The 21,869-nt window shown below is 31.1% G+C and overlaps 2 protein-coding genes across 3 annotated transcripts in view; one reads left to right on the top strand and one right to left on the bottom strand.

Moving 5' to 3' along the window:
• Positions 1–21,869, top strand: part of LOC129802381 (protein furry) — a 227,546-nt gene that overhangs the window by 136,338 nt on the left and 69,339 nt on the right. The window lies entirely within an intron of this gene.
• On the bottom strand, positions 2,116–21,532 carry LOC129802384 (pyrokinin-1 receptor). 2 transcript variants are annotated; one of them, XM_055848148.1, is made up of 8 exons: positions 21,363–21,532; positions 17,934–18,856; positions 6,192–6,334; positions 5,802–5,914; positions 5,547–5,668; positions 3,023–3,132; positions 2,727–2,794; positions 2,116–2,535 (listed from the first exon to the last, which is right to left on the bottom strand). In XM_055848148.1, exons 2-8 carry the CDS (start codon positions 18,567–18,569, stop codon positions 2,420–2,422), a joined length of 1,308 nt encoding a protein of 435 aa, XP_055704123.1. In that variant the 5' UTR covers positions 18,570–18,856; positions 21,363–21,532; the 3' UTR covers positions 2,116–2,419. The 2 variants fall into 2 exon arrangements, with proteins under 2 accessions (XP_055704123.1, XP_055704122.1); XM_055848147.1 differs by having other exon boundaries at positions 2,734–2,794.

The raw sequence follows: 21,869 nt of genomic DNA, 5'->3' as shown, positions 1-21,869 counted from the left end.
CTGGGGTCTTTTCGCTGTCTAGGCGAATGCTCTACCAACTGAGCTATGGGGACACACTGGCTCTGACTGTCTTTTTGCCACTGATCTTGCTAAATTGCCAACGTGCATTTCAACTCGTTTTCGACTCGTACCACAAGTCTTGCCAACGGTATCATGCGTACAATGTACGCATTTTGCGTACAATTGTACACATTTTGCGTACAATTGTACGCATTTTGCGTACAATGTACGCATGATACCGTTGGCAATACTTGTGGTACGAGTCGAAAACGAGTTGAAATGCACGTTGGCAATTTAGCAAGATCAGTGGCAAAAAGACAGTCAGAGCCAGTGTGTCCCCATAGCTCAGTTGGTAGAGCATTCGCCTAGACAGTAAAAATGTCTTTTTTGCAAGTATATGGCAGGTTAATTTTTTTATATGGAGCTATTTGAAATCAATTCCTAAATTGATCTCGGACTCAGTTCACAGTGCTCCGAGAAAAAAAATTATTTAAACAAAAATTTAGTATATTTATCCCTCCATACGGAAAGGTATCTTATAATACGGAAAAACTTCTCACTTTTTTGTTATTTAATGTTACGGTCGCGAATGCAAAAAAATTCCCATATAAATTTAAATAGAAGTATGAGAAAGTGGCTTCAAATTTCAGGCAACTTGCCAGGGCGTGCTTTTTTGGCTTTCGAAACCGAATTTTTTAATGTCTTTACTCGTCGGGGTATTTTGGTTGTGAGCACTCGCAGTTCTGCCCAAGTCAGTTAAGTTTAACTTATACGACCTTCATATCTAAAGCTTAGCCATATGGTTTAACTATTTTAATTTCTTATCAATCTAGATTTTTAGGATGAATTTAACTTAGGATTGGTTGTTTAGGGACAAATGATCAATTAAATTCTGAAAAAGTAATAAAATTGGTTGCTATTTAGGATTTTGAAACTTTCAGGAACTGAACTAAGCCTCAGTCTGAAGACCGCTTTAGGCAAAATAAAATTTTACATTGGAAATATGACGAATAAAAAATAATGGGGTTAGTTTCATGTTACTTAAATATTCTTTCAGACTCATTACTAAGTTCAGATAGATTCTTTAAAGTATTGATTACCTGCGCATATTTATACAACATATTCTCCATATTTAATTTATTTTCGAAAGTTGTGAATGTTTACCAAAAAGCGGCAAGCTTGTAGCTTAAATAATAAAATCCATTATAATAGAGCTCGCAGGGGCCCAACAAGCCTAATAAAAAGTGAAGCTATTTTTCACTTTTCCTTCCAAAAATTTTGCAGATATTGCACCGCGACTTGTATTATTTCGGCGAACATTATGAAATATGTACTTTTAGATAGCTTTTAATGAACGATTTCGAAATATATCAGACTGATAAGTCAATTCTCTTTAGTAAAAAACTTGCCCCAATAGTCTTCAGTGCCTCTATGCAAAAATGTATAGAAAACTGAAATGTCGAGAGGCCCCTGAGAGCACGACTAAATTTTAATAGAATATTTTGAAATTAAAAAAAATAAGTTTTATCAAAAGATTGAAGAAAATCTCTTAATTTTTGGGTAAATTCCCGAAAAAAAATTTAAATATAAAAAAATAATAACGACGTGGCGACTTTTTTAAAGAAAATGAAAGAAATTTTTCTTTATTTTTCTCGTGAAGTTGATTGATAAGGCTAAGACGGCGATGGACATAATGGGGATGGGATGGATCGGATAAGTCGAGTAGCAGATTTTATTATTATTTCCAACCCTATATAAGTCTAAATCAAAATTATGTCTATTAGATATCACAAACTTAGTCGTATTCTCCTGAATTCGTGCAGTCTGCCAATTTCTCTTTGCCACTGTTTTACCAAAAAAAGGCCTTTTAAAGAAAAGTGGAAATAAGTGTTACTTGAGACACTTAAAACTAAAAGAATACCAGTGAATGGAAAGTTTTCTAAAGCGGACAGTTTCTTACAAGTGTCATGTAAAAGTTCTTGAGAAGTTTCTTTCTTTATTGAATAACAACAGAAGAGAGTGTTTTGGAAAAAATTTTAAGGGGGTGTGTGGATTAAAAAAATAAAATAAAAAAAGTTCCTTTAGTAGGAGAAAAATGTGAAGAAAAACACGATATTGTTGATAAAATTTCTCTTGCACTATGTGTTGTTTTCAAGTTTTTTTTCTTTTATTTTATGTACATAAATTTTAAAATAATAAAATATGTATTCACATTACATCAAATGCTTGGGAGAAACATTCTCACAGAAGAGATGATAATGATATAACCTTTTTTTATATGACCAGAAACCAAGCACAGCCATGAAATTTGCTAATTCTCTTATTACTTATAATTTATATCAATGATATTTTTTAAACATATATACACACACTTCAAAATTCAATTCAATTTACACTTTATTTGTATTTGAGACTTTTCCTATTTGATATTCGTTGTGAGTAAGTGGAGTTCATGGGCATCACTAAATGATCCATTTCTTGCGATAATTCGGCGTCTTGACGTTGTTGAACCGGTACTTCTAATGTATTCTGAAACTGTAAAAAAATATTTTTTAACTTTCATACAGGAAAGTTTGAAATGGAAAAATGTGCATTATAAATAATCTTATATGATTTTGTTGGATTTCTCATATAATTTCCCTAAGATTTTTGCGTAATCCTGTCTTACAGTTTATACAAAATTTCTCAAGTTCATGTTTATCAAAGTTTCTTATATTCTTAATTACCTGTTACCTGTGTGGTACCATCTTGTCGATGGTGAGAGACTCTTTTGAACATCCCCACAAGAGCTTTTCTGCATTATTTTCCGGAGTATTTCACGTAGATTTTCGCATGAGTGCCGCAAAATGAAATACAACGAAAGAGAAAATGCAGATAAATTTGTATACGAATTTAGGGCATTAAGCTACCAACCCTCACCCATCGTCATCAAATGTAATTAAGCTTACTTTTCTTTTTGTAATTTTAGCCTGTTATTATTTTTCTCTAATATCTTTTCGGTAAACACGCGTTATCAACTCACCTGAAATTTTGCCCACTAACACAATATAGGGCAAAATTAATGCCAAAGTTTGTGATGAAAAACAGCCAGCAGTAGTATTGAATCACTAGCGTGGTCTTCGTTGGCTGTGTCTGAAAGATTAAAATATAAAGTTTATTCGATGAAGAAATGGTATTTATTTTAATAAATAGGAATAAATCCAAAATGTAATTTATTTTATTTGTACAGTTTTTCTTGCGTTGATTTTTAATTGAAATACATATTTATGTTATTTTTTAGTTTGTTGGGATATGAAAACCCGAAGCGTTATCTTTTGTTATTAATTCGCTCTGGGATTTCTAACAAAAGCTTATGTTGGATAGATTCCATGCTTCTGGAACTGAAATGAATATTTGAGATTAATTTTTGTTTTATAATTTTGTTTCTCAAAATTCAACTATTGATTAAAAAAAACTTTAATAAGTAGCGTCATACTGTTATTGGTTTTAACTTTTTAATGTTCATTGCCAAAGAAATGCATAGAAACAATATTAATTTGGTGAAGTGTAAAATTTTTGAATATTTAAAGCAAGGGCCCATCAAGTCTAATAAAAAGTGAAGCTAATTTTCACTTTTCCTTGTAAAAATTTTGCAGATATCGCACCGCGACTTAAAGAAATTTGCTCATAGTTCTTGTATTATTTCGGCGAACATTATGAAATATGTATTTTTAGATAGCATTTAATGCGCGATTTCGAAATATATCAGACTGATAAGTCAATTGTCTTTAGGAAAAAACTTGCCGTTAGTCTTCATTGTCTCTATGCAAAAACGTATGGAAAATGAAATGTTGAGAGGTCCCTGATTTAAAGCCTTTTATTTTAAATTACTCGATTGGCCCCTTTTTCTGAATTCGTAAACACAATAATTTTTGTAGCAGTCAAATTTCCCGCCTAATAGCAATAAATGTTCTGCTAGGACAACCCGAAAATTCGAGTAATGTCTCATTTTTAGGCCAGCGCCTTTGGTGGTGGAAAAGACGATTGTGTTAAGTTAGTCGATCGTACGATCAGTGAGTATAGATGTCAGTATTTTGTGAGTCGTGAAAGTATTAGGATGTAGTGCGGAAGCTCGCAACAGACTGGAGCCCACACCATTCGATGCATAAGCAGGTCACTCTTCCAATTATTATAGATATTAGAATGGATTGTTTGTTTGTTGGAAAAAGAGTCGAGTTCCTCAAATATGAACGCTTGCGATGTAACGGAATTCGTGTGAAACGCGTTTACTTTAAAAAAGAAAAAATAATTTTAGGGAGTTTATCATTGTTATTTTTTGTTAAATAAATCGAATTTATCGAGGAAGTTGAAATAATACGATAAATGGTTGTACAGTAGACTCTCTCAAATTCGGGCATTTGGGACCAAAATGTTACCCGAATTAGAGAGAAATTCGGTCGACAAAATTTTTGAAATACAACGATTTTTCATTCATTTGCATACTCAGTTGAGTTTACATTGTAATTTACAATTTGTAAATTTCATAAAAACTCTTAATAATACAAAATTATGTCAAAGCCAAGACAAATTATGGCAAATTTGAACATATTGCTTCATTTGATAATCATAATCAAGCTTGAAAAATGTCAACAAACTTTTTTCAAATGTAACTGCTGCCCGAATTAAAAAGTAGCCCGATCTTAAAGGAACCGAATTAGCAAGAGTCTACTGTAATTCAGGCTCCATCGCAAAATTTTCTTCACATAACCTCAAATTTTACATTTTGAGTTCAATTGTCACGTTATTTACATTTGAGGAGTACAGTAGAACCCCGCTATAGGTCATCGCTCTATAGTCCACAATTAATCGACCGTTGATTTCAAAACACTGATTTTAAGTTAGGTTATGTTTTTTAGTACGTGACATGAAATGTTGTCATAAGTATTTTAATATTTTTGACAAAATTTATGGAATATTTGTGATAATTGTGATCCATAATGAAGAGAGTGAGGACAAGTACCACAATCTCAAAGAAAGTGGAAGCCGTTGAGCAATTTCAATACTAAAAGTCCTTGATAATTTAAAAACATGGCATGCACTATATAGTGCGACCCAAGTGTCAAATCTGGAACCAAACATGGTCTATAGCGAGGCTCTACTGTACATATTTGAAGAACTTTATATATATTATATAAGTCTAGAATTTTAACAAAATTCTTCGTAATCTGTAATTTTTAAAATTTGGTAAAATTCCAGAAAAAAAATAATTAAAAGACTAATGAACATTTAATGCGATTTTTTTTGTTGTTTAATTGAAAACTTCTCTATACCGCACTAGGTGGAAGTTTTTGCGAGAGAAGAATTTGTAGATTCTTTTCTTTCTCTGAGTGTTTTTAAAATAAATTCCCTAGAATATCACTGTAATTGTTTAAAATTTATGCAGAATGCATGCAATTTAAAATTCAGCACAGTAATTTTCTCTAAAGGAGCATTATTACAATTTTGTCTATTATGTCCTACAGTCTCAAATTAAATTTTAACACGAGAATAAGCAGAAAACAATTTACCTCGATGTATGCTCGCACTCTCATCGCATAACTTGGGAGATTGAGGCAGACGAATACTGTCGATACCATCAGAAGCATCTTTGTGACTTTAATTTGCGAAGAATTGGCGACTCGTTGTTTAGCTATACAGTAGACGGGAAGGGTAGATATAATTATATAGTGTTAGTGTGAGCTTCAAAATGGAAAATTAGTTTCAGGACATTGCAACAGTGAAATGTTGTCGACCTCGTAAATCAATTAAAAACATACACTCACTTGATCTCTGCTGATGAAGAGAAAGGTTGACACTGTTGTGCCCATTTGGATGTGTACAGTGTTGGTGATTGGGGTGGGTTTTTCGAAAATCATGCAGTGAACTGCTGCCTTGTCTGTCATGAGTGGAAAAATTGGAACACATTGGGAAAAACAAACCAGACATTAGATACACAAATCATGGCATTAAAGGGGACAAAAAAAAGTGTATAGCTACTAAATGACCGCATGGGAACAGTAAAGGTTGTAATTTATGATAAATATCCACCGTAGTTCCCATTTCGACTAACCATGATTAATGTGCCTATTAGTTAGATTTTTATTTTTAAGAGAGGATAAAGTAAGGCGGAGTACTCTTACTTAGCTATCTTAATTGGTTATTGTTTTATTCACCTTTTTTGAATTGTCATGCTCCTACGTACTCCAGCTACTTTCCATACTGTGAATCCCGTAAAAGAATTCAATATCACAATTGCAGTAAAAGGAACGACGAATACTATGATGGTGTCGATATAGTTGAATATCGTCATGTGCTCCTGCATTACAATGAAATGTTTATTGTTAGTCAGATGAAGAAAATACTATATAAATTTAATTGAATAATGTTTTAATGTTAAGTAATTGTGTTTGAAATGCGTCATTTATATGCAAAATTGTTGTTGATATGCTCTCTTAGTTTAAGAGAATTTGTGAAGCACGTATGATGCATATGCTTCATGTGCAAGAATTTCTCTTCAAGGGTTTTTAGTGGTAAATATTTGAACTTATAAAAAAAATCTTGGTAGCTTAGGGATATTAGATAAAAGGATTTATTGAAGGTTTTTCATATCAACTTCTATAATGTCTTCCTCTAAATTTTTAAATTTAAATTTATTCTATAGGAGGGAATAGGGTACCTTTTAATTGGGGTATCTTTGATATATGGCTTTTTCTACTAATTTGAAAAGAAATTGGACCTTAATATTTATGATATAATTCAGCTCAACAAATGCATAGCGAAGCTGAATTACATCATGATAAACCTTAGGAGAAAAAAGCCCAATTTCAAAGGTGCCCCAAATCAAAGGTGCCCCACTTCCCTCTACTCTAAATTTTGAGGGTTACTTATATCTTACATCAACTACAATACAAGCATTAATCAGAACATACAACTTCTGTTGCTCTTTAGATAATACAACTAGCGCCTCTAGCGATAACTTCAGGAACTTCTAAAGTTCTTAAGAGTTATATAATATCTTGTAAAACTCAACCACTGTGTTTGAACACGACGGAATTCTTCAAAAATAAGTGAAGTATGAAAAAGCATCACTTGAATAAATCGAATTCATTTACTCCCAAAATAACCATCATTTTTTTATAAGGATTTTTTTGTTTTTGCTGACAATTATATTTTCGTTAAAAATAGACAGTTACGACCTTTATTTGCCCCTACGTTTCGAAAAACTTTTTCCTTTTCCCAGTGAAAAATAAAGAAGAAAAATCACGGGATAATAAAAGTCTTTATTTTATTTAAATATTTTACTGAGCGAAAACAAAAGAGCGATTTTTTCATTCATTTAAGTTCATTATTAAAGTTTTTTCTGAGATTTTACATGGGTTATTCTCTTAGCTCGTCTCTGCGAAGTTGCAGATTATCAATAATTTTTCAAAAGGAAAGTTTAAGGTTAAATCTTTGGTCAAGGATAAGCATAAGTCATTTATATATTTTATCATGCAGCAGTGTGAAAAATATCTTGATTTTTTTTAACTCTTTGCCATTTTATAACAAAGTTTTGAGTTCCATGACAATCTTTGAAAACTTCTTCGAAAGTTGCTGCTTCAGAATATCTGTGCAAAAGTGTCTTCAAATAAAAGAAAAATATCTTCTTTTGACAAAGAGAAATTGCTGAATATCTTCTACAATATTTTCCTTGAAGTTTATCAGTTATCTTTTGGTATCTGTTCTTTTGACTTTGCTAGTCTTAATATTTATAAACATGAGCAAACTATTAATAAAGTAAAGAAATTATTATTCATGCTATATGACTTTTGCATATGCAATCGTTAAAGGGGCATGTTTAAAATGAAAATTGCATATCGTGACAGAAATTGTAAAATATAGGGGAATATTCTTAATGCTCAAAGATTTTCTGAAGTGAGCAAGGTCAGTAATACAGTACCATTTGAATAGTGTCAACCCAGATATTATATATGATATAGGGTAGCTGTATGAAATTTGGGAATAGTTGCCTCTAAGCGCCATAGGCTTAAGTTTAAAATGTAATATTTTTAATACAAATTGAATTTTTTGTTACTTCCTTTTAAGGAGTATAGCTTGGAACCTTTTAGATAGTTTATCATTTTTTTTCCTCTAAAATCATTCTCAATACATTTGAAAGTAATTAAATATACAGACATATCTTTGGGTATTATATCGGCCACCTTTATTCTCATAGTTCCTAGCCCTTTCGGAATTTTTTCAAAGTCTTTTCCCCATCATCTCGTTCCTAGAAGTGATATTTTTTGCTTTTTTGTATTTTAAAATCTCCAGAGTATGAACATCTAAAAATAATGGAAATTTGAGGAACAAAAGAAGTGGCCGAAATTGAAAGCTGGCCGAAATTTGGTACAGTAACCCTGTATGTAAAATTTCAGGTGTAATATCAAACTTTTAAACTACTTTTGAAATTAGTAAGCTGAGACGATTTTTAAATAGTGAACTAGGAATTACCACTTTAACAACATAAAAAAAACTGTGGGAATATAAAAATCAAATGCGGTAAAACTATGAGAATCGAAATCAGCCCTTAATTAACTACGATGAAACATTTAGTTAGATACTGTTTATACTCGAAATCAACCCCCTGTTTTTAAGTTTTAGGACGACCATGACATTATTAAGCTTAAAATTTACCGAGAAGCTTTACCCCCTGCTATTTTGGAATAGTGTTTAAATTGTTTAAACAAACCATTAAATTCTCAGAAATTGCAGCTTAAAGCAAAATCTTATGCAAACTATGTTCAATTTCTATTTTGAATCTCACATTGCAATATCCCTTCTTCTAATTGAATTACATATAAAAAAAAACTGAAAGACGAAGCTTTTTTTTAGGGGAAACTGGTGCACCACCGAACACTGGGTAGAACCGTACACTGAGATTTTTTAATGAGATATTAGACTCCGAAAGACCAGACATGTACGAATTCATAGATATTTTAGGGATACTTATCCACTTAAGAAAAGGTCATTATAAGTAGTTTAGAAATAAAAATCAGTGTTCAGTGGTGCCTCAGTTTCCCCTACATACTGTAATTCTAAGATAAATCTTTATCTTTTAAATCTTCAAAATTATATTGAAAAGTGAGCCATATTTTCCGATGAAGATCTAAATATTAAATAGATAAATTCCTTTAACTCCTTTAACTTAAAAAAAATTAGACTGTGGAAAGATATTTTGTTTTTGAAATAGTCCGAAAAATTAGTTTTTTTGGGACACCCGGAGTCCTATTCGTCTTTAAAGGGTTTAGACTTTAAGCTAAGTGTTGCAAGCTCCAAAATAAACAACCCTAAATGGAGAAGCGAAACTTTCTAAGCTTGGCTTTAAAATTTTCAAGTAACTTTATTGTACAGTTAAGTCCCTCAAATACGAACAACGGCGGTGGTTGAAATAAATATGTTTTTTAGGTTATGTGAAAAAAGTTTTTGTTTTTAAATTTGATGGGTGAATAAAAACCATTTTCGTTTGTTTTCCGGATAATACTGAATAAAATGGAAAGGAAATACATCACAATAAAGTTTTGGGAGGAAACACGGGCACTTGAGTTTAGAGAAAGGATAATCCATGGTAGTCAGTGACAATAAGAGCAATGGGGTTCTTTGTTGGAAACTCAACTATAGTGGGTTGGTTAAACCAAAAGCAAACACTCAAGAATCAAGCAGATGATGAAAGATGTACTTACTATATGTATAGAAATCTCTCTTTACATAGATATTTTTTCTAATTCAAAGTACATCATCTCTTGAAAATGACATTCGAAATTCAGGATCTTGACTGAAAAGAGTCATTATACTATAATTTTAGACAAGAAAGCATTAACTTTTTACTAAATACTTACGTCTTAAAATTTTCTTCAAAATTGAGAGATAATTGAAAAAATAAGGTTTCGAAAATTTTAAATTTCTCAATTAGGGGAGAGGTGGTATGTTTGAGATACTTTTTTATGTTCTGACTTTAAGGCATTATATCTGAAACTTAAAAAATTATTTTGAAATTTTGTATAGCGCTTAAGGGTAAATTAAGCTAATTCAAAACCTGCTCTAAATGAAAATTTTTCGCTACTCTAAATGGAAACGTCATTGTTTTCATGATAAATACAGTACTAAATTATTATATTTATGTATTTTCTATACCACAGTTTCTTTATTTAGTTAATTTTGCTCCAAATAAAGCGAAAATCCATTCATTTTCACAAATTTTAATTTGCTAATTTCTCAGAATAATTAAAAGTGTACCTTTTCACCATTAAATTGTTCATCGATTAACCATGTTTTCCAATGAAAAACACAATAAAGTGATTGTCATTTATTCGTTTTATTTAACATTTATGTCATATTTCTGGCTTATTTTAGTTAAATTGAGTGATAATTTTTATTGTTAACGGTACGTCAAGTTTTCAAATGAAAGAATTACCTATTTCGTGAACAAAAAGGGTTTTTTCTGAAGTGTCTGCATATGCTTCAATAGGAAATCCCAGAAATATGATTTTTTTTGGAGAGATTTTCTCATTGTGTTAGATGGGAAAGGAGAAAAGACCAGGAATAAGAACAAATCCTGCACTCATAAGTAACTCAACAAGGTTTTGGAAGTCTTTCGTCGCGGTTTCACTTACACTGTTTGTCTCCAATTAGAAACTTTCTCTTGTCTCCATTTGGATTAATATGTTTCCAATAGAAGCATTTTACGCTCGCTTATTTTTCTTGTATTTAAGAAGTTTTCAAATTATATCTAAAGAATTTTCACTAAACAGTAACATTCTAAAAGAGTCAAGGAGCAAATTTACGTAATTCTCTTCAGAAAAAAATATGAACATAATGTGTTGAATCTTTTGTCAAAGTTAAAGCGCCTGGAAATGGTTTTGAATTAGGACATTACCCCTACTCCTTAGAATGGATTTTATTAAAATAACTCGATTAGTGTTTTTGTTATGTTTATTTAAATAATAAAAGAGTGATTCACTGTGTTTCAAACTACCTGCATCTCAAACACGCAAGCCCTCCCCTACTCCTCAATTCATATAAATTTTTGAGATTTAAAACTTAAAACCGATATTTTAAAACTCAATTTCTATTATAATGAGTTTTTTTTGGAATCACGTCTATTTTGGAATTTTGAGTTGTTTTTTCCTTTTGCTATCTAAAACTGTTTGGAAATTTTAATGTTCCGAATTAGACATGATTTCTAATTACCCCATCTTACCCTATTCTAAATTTGCATAGGCCTTTAAACGCTTTACATTCTGGGAATTTTTAAGTGAACTTTTGAGACTTTTGAGATATCTTTTTTTTTAAACCAAATATTTAACTTAAATTTTCAAGATATATTTATCTCAGAATTGAAGGGATATAGTGTGTGTAAACGTTTAACCGTGAGCTTTATATTTATCTTTCCAAGCTTAATGAAAAGTTCAAAAACAAATAGAAATGTGATGATAAACTATGAATGAAGATTTATTGTATCAGTTGCAATCGATTTTTTGTACATTTCTCATGGTAATCGAATATTTGAGGACTTTTTCAATGTTGAAGCAAAGCATATTGTTGATTTTTTGCAATAACACACTCAGGTATTTAAAGTTTGTAAATTATTGCTATTTGCAGTGACATTACAATCAATATTTGAGTACAGAAATTGAGAAGGTTCTCAATGTTTTGAGTATGTTTATTTCATTATCACAAACTCGTTTTTTTTCTGTTGATTTATTTGCTCGATTAAATTTTTAATAATAAATGGGGTAGTGCTTTGGCCTACCAGGGAAAATCACGGAGGAGAGATAATAAAAAAACATAAAATGGGTAAGGGTTTCATGTTTGTGGCATTTAAAATTGCAGAAAGGATAAGAGAATTAAATATTTAAGAAATGAATGACTAAAACAAACTAAAATTTGGAGTAAAAAGTTTGGGGAATTACTTAATTTTTCACTGAATTGAGATTCATGTTTGTTTTTTTTGTTAATTGAATTGCTCAATTTAACTGAAAATAAATTCACATATTCCATGGAGTGAATTTTGAAGGGTAACAAGCTAATTTTGCATAATCCCTCTCATGTCTATATTCTTTTACTCCTCATGATATATTGTTTATGTTTCTGCATATTTACTTTGTGGGTAGAAAATGAAAAATTATATTTTTGTCCTTGTTCCTTTTGATTGATGAAATACCAAGACAGGCAAATAAATTTAATGCTTGAATAATATTCTCTGCAATTTGCAAATAATTACTGTTTGCATTAAAATGTGGTTTGGTGAAAATATTTTGGATTTTAAACTAATCTCTAAAATTGTATTTTCACCTCAAGGATGCTCAAAATTGATTTAATTGTTGTTTGTATTATTTACATCTATGAAGTGAAAGTTTTAATTACAACACTATTGTGTCATGCTAAAATTTAACAAGTTTTAGTTTAGGGTTACAGACTTGTATCTAATATGTAAAATAGTGCCAAAAGTCCTCAAACTTTATGCTTTATGCTTCCGAGAATGTAAGTGCTCAGATGTTTTCAAGTATAACACGAAGGGATGTCATATAAGAATTTAAGCAATATACAATTCAAATGTTGACATTTTGATTTATTAAATTGCAATACAATAAGACATTTGCCGGAAAATGCAGTCTGTGTTATTGAATTGAAAGTCAAATAGCTTGAATTTAAATAGATTTATTTCCAAATAATTTCCATCAAGTGAAAAAGTATTTAATAACAGGAAGTTGAATTTTCACAGAGGAAAATCTGAAAATAAATAGGAAATTTAAAGTATAATTGGCAACAAGACAGAATACACTATACTTGAAAGCAAACTGAAGAAAAGTTTTTGTGGATTGAAAACTAATTGCTTTTTCTTCGTGGAAAAACAATATTGTTTTTGTTTATAGGATAAGAATATTTTTTCCTGTTTCAAAGAATCACTGGAAATTTTCTTCTTTCTATCGATTTTTTTTTAATATCAAGAAATGCAATCAATTCGCTCTTATTGAACATTGTATTGTTTCTTTCAATAGCTCCAGTAGACATTTTAGATTTGAAAAATTTCAATAAACTTAAATTTACATTTCTTTCTTTCTCAAATGTTTTACATTTATATTTATCCCATCCTTTCCGCGATGATGCTATTGTCAATTAATCAAGGATTCAAAAGAACTTCAATACACTATCTCTAACTATTTGATCCCTAACTCTGCTTCAGACAATTAAAGTGCCGAATATCCTCTTTCCTTAAATCCGTAAAGTAAAATTGAAGTGAATTAAATTGGGCAAAAGAGCAAAGCGGACATTTTCAATACGATTCAAAAAGAAGGGGATGGATATTTTGATTTCATGAAATTTTTCCGATCGTAAGGTGTGCCGGAATTCAGTTTTCGAGATAAGATGACGGCAGAGGAAATTGAAGTACACGGGTTAAATTTGGAACTCCGGATATCGTCGGTTAGATCAGCAACTGTGCTAACTGAATTTGCTTTTTGTCAGCATTTTTTGTAAGCAACCCATCGCTGCACGGAGTTTCCAACGAACGCAGACACAAAGCGAACGCACTTAGCACAGTTTCTGGTCTAACCGACGAATTTGGAAGTTCGGACTTAGATATGACAATAATTATTTATTGAACTTTACATTTTTCCTATTTATACCATGCGGCTGCCGCCGTCTCAGCGTTCGTGACTAGCCTCTGACGTTAAACGACGGGAATGCTTGTTCATTCGTTGTATATTATTTTGTCGTTTTTAACGATATTTTCTTTGGAATGCAATCATCTCGTTTCTCTGACAAATCGGATATTGAAATAGCCAGTCCTAAGTCACACATTCCATAAAAAACTAGGCCAGATTCATTATGATCATGAAAAAAATATGAAATGTTCGAAGCTAAGTGTATCTGCGAAGCCTGATAGGCTTTACTTGTCATTCTCGCCTTTTTCTCTAAAAGTGAAGAAAATACAAAGAAGGTTAGAGGACTATCACGAAATTAAGAGGTCACTCAATGGGTCAAATGGTAGAGCACTCGTTCTATAATGCAGGTGTCCCGGGTTCGAATTCCCTTTAGGTCACCATGCAGGAATTTTTCTGACGTTAAAGGTGTTCGAATTGCATCCAGTTCACTGCACTTGATTCCACGGGCATAGGACTGACAACTTCATCCCGTACAAGAAAAAAATAATAATGCATGTCTAGAAATCCCATTGCGGGAAGGCCCTAGTTCCTTCATGGAATGTTGTGCCAGCATTACTATTATTACGAAATTAATGATTAAACTATTTGAACGACTAATACAGGACCGTAAGTTTACTCTGTCAAAGTTAGAATAATTTGTAGATTTTATATTCTCAATTTTTTGTTTAAAATAAAATGATTTAAAAGTATCAGGCAAGAGTCCTAAAGATAAAGTATTTTAATCTCTATATTTATATTCAAAATTTGTTCAGTGGGACATTATATACTGCCACCTGTTTGATACTCGAATGTTCCATAAAATTTAAATATTCCAATAAAAGTTTTTACATGCCATTCAAATTTGTCAAATTTTGTAAATTGAGTCAGATTTAATTTACATTTGTGAAATGTACAACACTATTTACATAACCATTTGTTTTAATTTCAAAAATTGGAAAATTAAGTGCGCAGGATTTATGTGTAGTTGTAAAACGCTCTTCAAATGTAATTCCTAAATCCTGGGAGGGTTTAACAAATTTCGAGTAAATTCCAAAAGAACTTTACAAGGATTAATTACATACAATGTCGATTAAACTGATTAGAGGAGCATTCAAGTGGATAAAGGATAGATTGAGCCAATATGTAAAGAGTAGTTCAAAATATATTCGATTGGGTCTTGTAACTTTCACAATAAATCTCATTTCTATTTGAGCTCAGTTTAAAGACTGAGAGAATTGTTTCCAATAAATTGACAAAGTAGTTATCATTAAAACAAGAACTTTGTGCTCAAAACCATGTGAAGTGTGAAAAGGAAATGTTCTGTCGAATGAAGAAGACGAAGTGACATTAGACATTTCTCATTATTACCACATTTTACACATTGCATGTATCCTTTTGATACTTTGCACTATATAAGGAATGATTAAAGATAGAGGAAATTGAATATATAGGTCTGTTACTTTCTGTTTGTTTGTTAAGAAGTAGAAATTCATTTCCTTGGTTTCCTTTAGTCGTGGCAATCGGATATTTGTAACATCAATTGCTAAAGATAAAATTGCTCATTACATGGGTTTCTAACATTAGAAAGGAAAATTGATTATATCGTCACTTGTATCATTTAATGTCATAAGGATTTTGGCAGGCTTTTAGAGGGCAATGTTTTTGATTGAGAAGTAATACAAACTTCACTACTAAACTTTTAGATTAGATGCACATGGAGCTATGCACGCAAGAACAAATAATAAACTTTTAATTTGAGGATGCAAAATAATGCTCAATTTTTCGTGTGGAATATTGTCTATTTTATGGCGATGCACAGTATGCAATTGTCTTCCCAAGCATTGTTTATGACGTTTATGAGAAATGCATGCAGTGATGTCGGCAGATGTTTTTCGAATAAACATGAAGTAAGAAAAGAGAGTAAGATTTACGGTGTTATTACATACTTGGTCATTACAATTTTGATGCGATTAGCATAAATATCCGCCAGTAAGCGTTAAAATGTGTGATTTGTGTCCTTGTATCAGTTAGAATGTGATATCTTTATGAATTGAAAGGTCAGGTTTGCCCCCAAAAAATTGGTTAAATTAGACTTACTGACTTAAAAATAAAAATAAAAATTGAAGAATCCCATCGTATTCTAGTACTTTTCATATCTTTTTTGTTTTAATAGTGGTGTAGCATTCTAAGGCTCCATGGTTCTATATAATAAAAAATAAAAAAAATCACCATGAACTTTTTGAAAATACGTATCATTTAATCCATCTAAGGTTTAAAATGAACCTTTATTCTTCAAAAAGTACGTTTCGAGGCTTAGAATTAACCTCAAAAGGTTCGTTTTGAACTTTTGCAGTGTCTTAAATACGATCCACATTTTGAAAAAGGTTTATTGTCAGCCTTATATTAGGTGAGGTTCTTAACAATTTCACCTACTATTTTCACTAATTCGTAACGATCACATATTTATACACAGTAAATAAAATGGTTATTGATAATTTTTCGTGACGGTAGTGGTATTCTTGATCGAAACAATTGTTTATTATAAATGAAATGTCAGTAGCTTTCAATATGATAGTTTTTGGAAACGGTTATTTTGCAAGATTCGAACTTACTTAGTTGGTAATCAGTCGATTATAATTAGAGAGAAATAGTCACCGGCTTGGAAAGATTAAAATAAAGCGTTACCTTAGATGTGGGTGACTTTGCACTCCGGAGTGACTTTCTTCAAAGCTTCGCTTTAATTCTAGGACTTCATAATGGTTTAATGATCATAAGGGCACTTAAGACTGGTCTAAAGGTTATCCTTAAGTTCTAGAATTAAAGAAAAGCTTACGTAAAGTAGAGATGCAAAGTCATCCCCTGAGTGCGAAGCTAATCGTATCTACGCTACTTAACATACTTAACATACTTAACAAAGTTGATAATTGCGACTGAGAGTAATTTTAACTGGTCTATTAGTTATTTTAATTCCAATTTAACAATTAGTATTGATATTCAAAGAAGTAATGAATAACGAGATGACTCCATCAACGTTTTCAGTTTGCTTTCAACTTTTTGAATAAGTGTTTTATCCGATTTATTTCATTGGCTTTTCAATCGACTATGGGTTGTCTTGAGCCTTGGGAAATGCAATTTATCCACCTTATTATACCCAGGACACAGAGCTCAATTCATCCTCTTTCTCGCTCCAACCAAGACTAACTTTCTCTCCCTACAAATACGCTTTGTACGGTGCCGTTCTAATGAGAAAAAAGTACTTGTAACATTCAAAATATAACCGTTGCAAGATTTATAAAAGAACCGGCTTCTACATGTTGGCTATGATAACTGGTTTTAACTATTCCTTTAGTTACATTAACTAAAGTCATCGGTCACCGAAACTAAATTGGTTTCATCCTTGTAATTTTAGGTCATGTAGTTTAGACCTTCTTGTCTCGTGCTTCACAACTACTTCAGAAAAAAGTTCAAGATCAATCTTAAGATGTATCTAGGCGAAATTCTGAATCTACTTCAACCATCTTGCCCTAGGTCTGCCCCGAGATCTACGTCTCTTCACATTTTTAAATGTAACGTTCAGTTCTAATAATACTGCCTGACATACTGGATAGTAAGGTATAGGGTCATATAGCCTTCTAATGTCACTTTCACGGTACATTGTGGAATTTTATTGACTTTAAGTAACCCAAAACCTAAAGAAAAATCATTGATTTGCCATATGTTCTATTAAATGCTTGTATTTTGGTACGGCAATTGGTGATTTGAGCTGCATAATATTGAAAAACCCAGCTAATAAACCCTTTAGATAAATTTGCTTTGTCCTTTGAATTTAGAAAATGTTATGTTATGGGAAGGGTGTAACACATATCCTGGATTTAGGGTTTAAGTTATGAAAGATAGTGCTTTAGGCGCTTGAGTGTGTATGAATAACGTTAACTAATCGCTTTACTAAGACGTCATATATTTTCCTGTGGTTGTGGATTAATTCTTTATGATATTGAGGAGGGATTAAATTTTGGTTCTTGAATGCGTAGATATCCATCATCTATCGTATTAAATATATTATTTTCTCCTTAAGAATATATCCAGAGTTAGAGAGAGGATTGAAAATGTGGGTTGGAAAGACGGTGGTAAAGATATATTATAGGGTTCATATTTTCACAATATATATATATACATAGAGGAAGAGGTTAGGTATAGCTGAATTTTCGGTTTCGTGATATCGTGTTCACTCACTTTATATTCTTCTCGTACATCACAAATTGTAGCGTTGAGGCGTTCGGAAAATTGTGGGCTGGAAAATAAAATGAATGGAGCACTATGGATACAACCTAAGACAGTTAGGCCACATAGTACGATTTTAGCTCTCTTCACCGTACACATTGTTTGTCTTTTTAATGGATATAGTACAGCTATGAAGCGTTCCACTGTGAATGCTACAACAAACCACACAGATAGGAAACTGCACAAACCGCTGAGATATATGAAAGATTGACAGAAGAAATTGCGATTTGTTAAGTTAACATCGACAAAATTTAACCATGAAATGAAGAGACCAACAAGAAATAATGTATCACTGACACCAAGGGCTGCTAAGTAGTAACTTGATGAGAGTTTACGGAGTTTTGTCTTGCAAAATACTAAAATAGACAGCATATTGCCAATGCTGCCGGTGAACACAAGAATTGGGGTGTAGTAAGTTATAAGAAAGTCACTAATTCCTTCAGCAATATTCAGTATCATCGAATTATTTATCGATGATTCATTTGTTGATATCAGGGGACTTGTTGTTGATGCATATCCATCATTTGATATTGTGTATAAATTAAACAATTGCCCAATTGATGTTCCATTGTCCAAATCAATATCCATTTTATGTCCAGAAAAGTGCTTTTTGTGTCTCTCTCTCGTTTTTACACGATTTTGATAAATTTGGTTTTTGCAAGTGGGTGGCAAGGGTTGTTTTTAGATTGTAGAATATCTAACAAATAGTATTCATTGTCACCCACTAACATGTCATCAATTTTCACTGACAATTTCACAGAATTTGTTGATAAATTTCATCACAAAAGCTCCAGACACTAATTTATGTAAATTCCATCATATTGGCTCACTGGGCTTCGTTTAACAACTTCACTTATTGCTTTCATCACTGGAACCTAAATACGTGGAACATTTAAATCAAATTGCTATTTTATGCATATGAGAAAGGTATTTGGTGCAAAATCTTGTACAATTTCCAATTTTAAATTCAAGGAATTTCTTATTAAATTCCCCAGGGAAAGATTAAAGTTTGTCTTAGGTTCTTTGAAGGAAGGAAAATTGTTTGATTTTAATCTTACAATGGAAATTAATATTTTAAGTAAAATTGAAAAAGCACATAAAGGGTTTTCCCGGAAAAATCTAGAATGTTTTAGTTTTTTGTTTGACTTTTTATGATGCATAAAATTATTGCACTTTGTTTTTTTTAAATCCTCTAATTTCTTTTTCTTATAATTTATTCATAAATGCAATTGGTGGGATATACTTAGAAAAGGGTTTATTAATTTCAATTCAATTTCTCGCAGGAAGTTTAAACTGTAATGTTCTTAGAAGATACTAATCTAATTTTAATTCAATGCCATTTAAAAGTCTTGTTAAACTTGTGAAACTTTAATTTCAAAGTTTGCAGACTGAGGTGTGCTTGAGTAATATCAAGTGCTACTATTAGAATTGGAAATTTTCGGTTTTGTAACTAAGTATTTAGGTTAAAGATTTTAGTTAATTTTAATTTAATTCTGAGTTAAGAGAATTAGTTTCATCAAATAAGAATTCTATTCTATCTTGTCATTTCCTTTTTTATGTTTCATGTGTCTCAGAGTTTTTTCATAAGCAGCATTTTATTGCTTATATTTTCTAAATTTTAGTGTTATTTTTTTTAATTCTTAGAAATACAAAAATATGTTTTATTTTATTATGAAAAATTCCATAGTGTGTGGAAAATATTAATTTAAGTTGAAATCGTCCGTGAAGTTACTCAGATCATAAAAAGAATCATTTTATTGAGTGATTTAATATGAAAGCTTCTATTCAAGTTGTTTGACTCAAGGTTCTGTTGATATCGTTCTTATTCAGCATCATAAATCATTTAAAATAATTAATGTCAGTAGCAAAGCGAAAAAAGGATTGTAGGTTATTTAAATTCTTATTAAAAAAAATAGTTGTGTTTTTAGCATTTTTTAATATTAATATGCTTCCTTTTCTTTTTTTATAATTTTTTTTTAATTATATATCTCCCGTTTATTATGATTCACTTGAGGTTAAATGAAGAAAATGAAACTCCAATATTTCGCTGAATAAATATGTAAGGTATCTACTTCATTTTAGACAGAAAAAAATATTTTGTAAAATTGTTCGAAAATATTTGTGAATTCCTGCTGAGGACTTACGAAATGCTCATTAATCGTATAACTCACTAGAAAGTTCGTAGAAGTTTGTACCTTTCACAAACTTTTTTTTCGTAACATGATCACTTGATGTGAATATTTTGTTCTTTTACATACATTTGTTTTTAAATGTTCATAAACACACAGAAAAATGTTCGTAAAATTTTGCCATTTGTTCGTGGAGTTTTGTCAGACGAATAAAAATGTACGAACAAATATTTGTAAAAAAACAAATAATGCTCTTGAAGTGATTATGTTACCAACTTTTTGTGGATTATATGATTTACGACCATTTTGTAGGTCCCCAATAGAAATTCACAAACATTTACGAACAATTTTACGAAGTAATTGTGACTGAGTAGTAAAACGTTTTAAAAACTATAAGATCATAAGTCCGCTTGAATTATACACAGATATATCAGAAACTATTGAAAAATTCGAACACGATTTTGTTATTTAAATTAAATAAACAATTTGTAGTCGCTCCTAACTATTTTATTATTATTATTATTTTTAATTTTCACTTCACATCTTTAAACAATTTTGTCTGCAATATTTTTTTGCTGATTTGATTTATTTATTTGAATTTAAAGAACAATATTAGTTTACTTTTTAATTCGAAGTTTTAATTTTTTGGTTATCCCAAGTTTGTGTTTTTTTTTTTTTATTTTTGAATATTATTTAGGCTTATTAATGTACGGGAAGGCATGCAATTCTTAAATAAAGATATCGTAGTCAAGCCGTCGCGTCGCTTGAATCAAAAACCATTTTCTGGAGACTCTCTTTTCACTTGTTTTGTGAAAATAAATCGTACAAATACCGAAAGAATAACCAATTATATCTTATCTTATGTAAGAAAATCTTAAAATAATCTTCAAAAAATTCTAGATACAGTTACTTCAATTTGCCAAAATAAATTCTATTTAGCTTTAGAATTTGTACCAAAACACTTAATATATTTAGTAATTGCTGTGAATTTTTCCACAAAAAAAAAATATACCAAAGTCAGATGGAAATATCTTGTTAATTGACTTTCGGATGAACACCCATTAGATGTCTTTATTATTGTTTTGTTTTGTTCCCTATTGTTCTAATAGGATAGACTTGTATTGAATAAGATAATCCCGGCAAAATCCTCCATGGAGTAAAATACAATTTCTCGGAGATAAGATCACTTAAATTTTGCACCAAATACTTTGAAAGCCACTAAAGAATTTCTCAAATTGCCTTGAGCACAGACATTCAAAATGCTCTAATTAGCCCAGAGGAAAATCATTTATTTCGTCAAAGACTATTTCCAGATGAACTTTCTATCCGTGCGTGTTACTTTCGCGTAGATTTTCCTGAAAATTTGCCAAGAGACAGGCGTCTGATGGTGCGTCTAGTCGAAACAGTGGTCACAGAAAGACTGAATGAAAGTTCTATTGGCGCACTCATATTAACTCTTGAGGGTTGAATATTGTGAGACAGTGTGAGATGCGCTTCTGCGTTCGTATTTTCCCTATTTTCCCCAATAAGCTGAGAATTGGTGGAAAATGTGTGTACGAAAAAGCCACTTTTAATTTGAAGGATTTGTGTGTTTTTTTTTCTTTTTAATATTTTCCTTACCGGAAACTCAGAAATGTTTCCAGTTTGAGATTGTGCTTTGGGCAAAAAGACGACTACTCAATCAAAAATTCACAAAATAAATTTTTATCGTGATTTCTTCTGAATTATACATAATCATTTGGAGTGTCTGCAAACATTT

The sequence above is a fragment of the Phlebotomus papatasi genome, chromosome 2 (assembly GCF_024763615.1).
Source record: "Phlebotomus papatasi isolate M1 chromosome 2, Ppap_2.1, whole genome shotgun sequence".
Classification (NCBI taxonomy): Eukaryota; Metazoa; Arthropoda; class Insecta; order Diptera; family Psychodidae; genus Phlebotomus; species Phlebotomus papatasi.
This window is presented reverse-complemented; position numbering and strand designations above follow the sequence as displayed.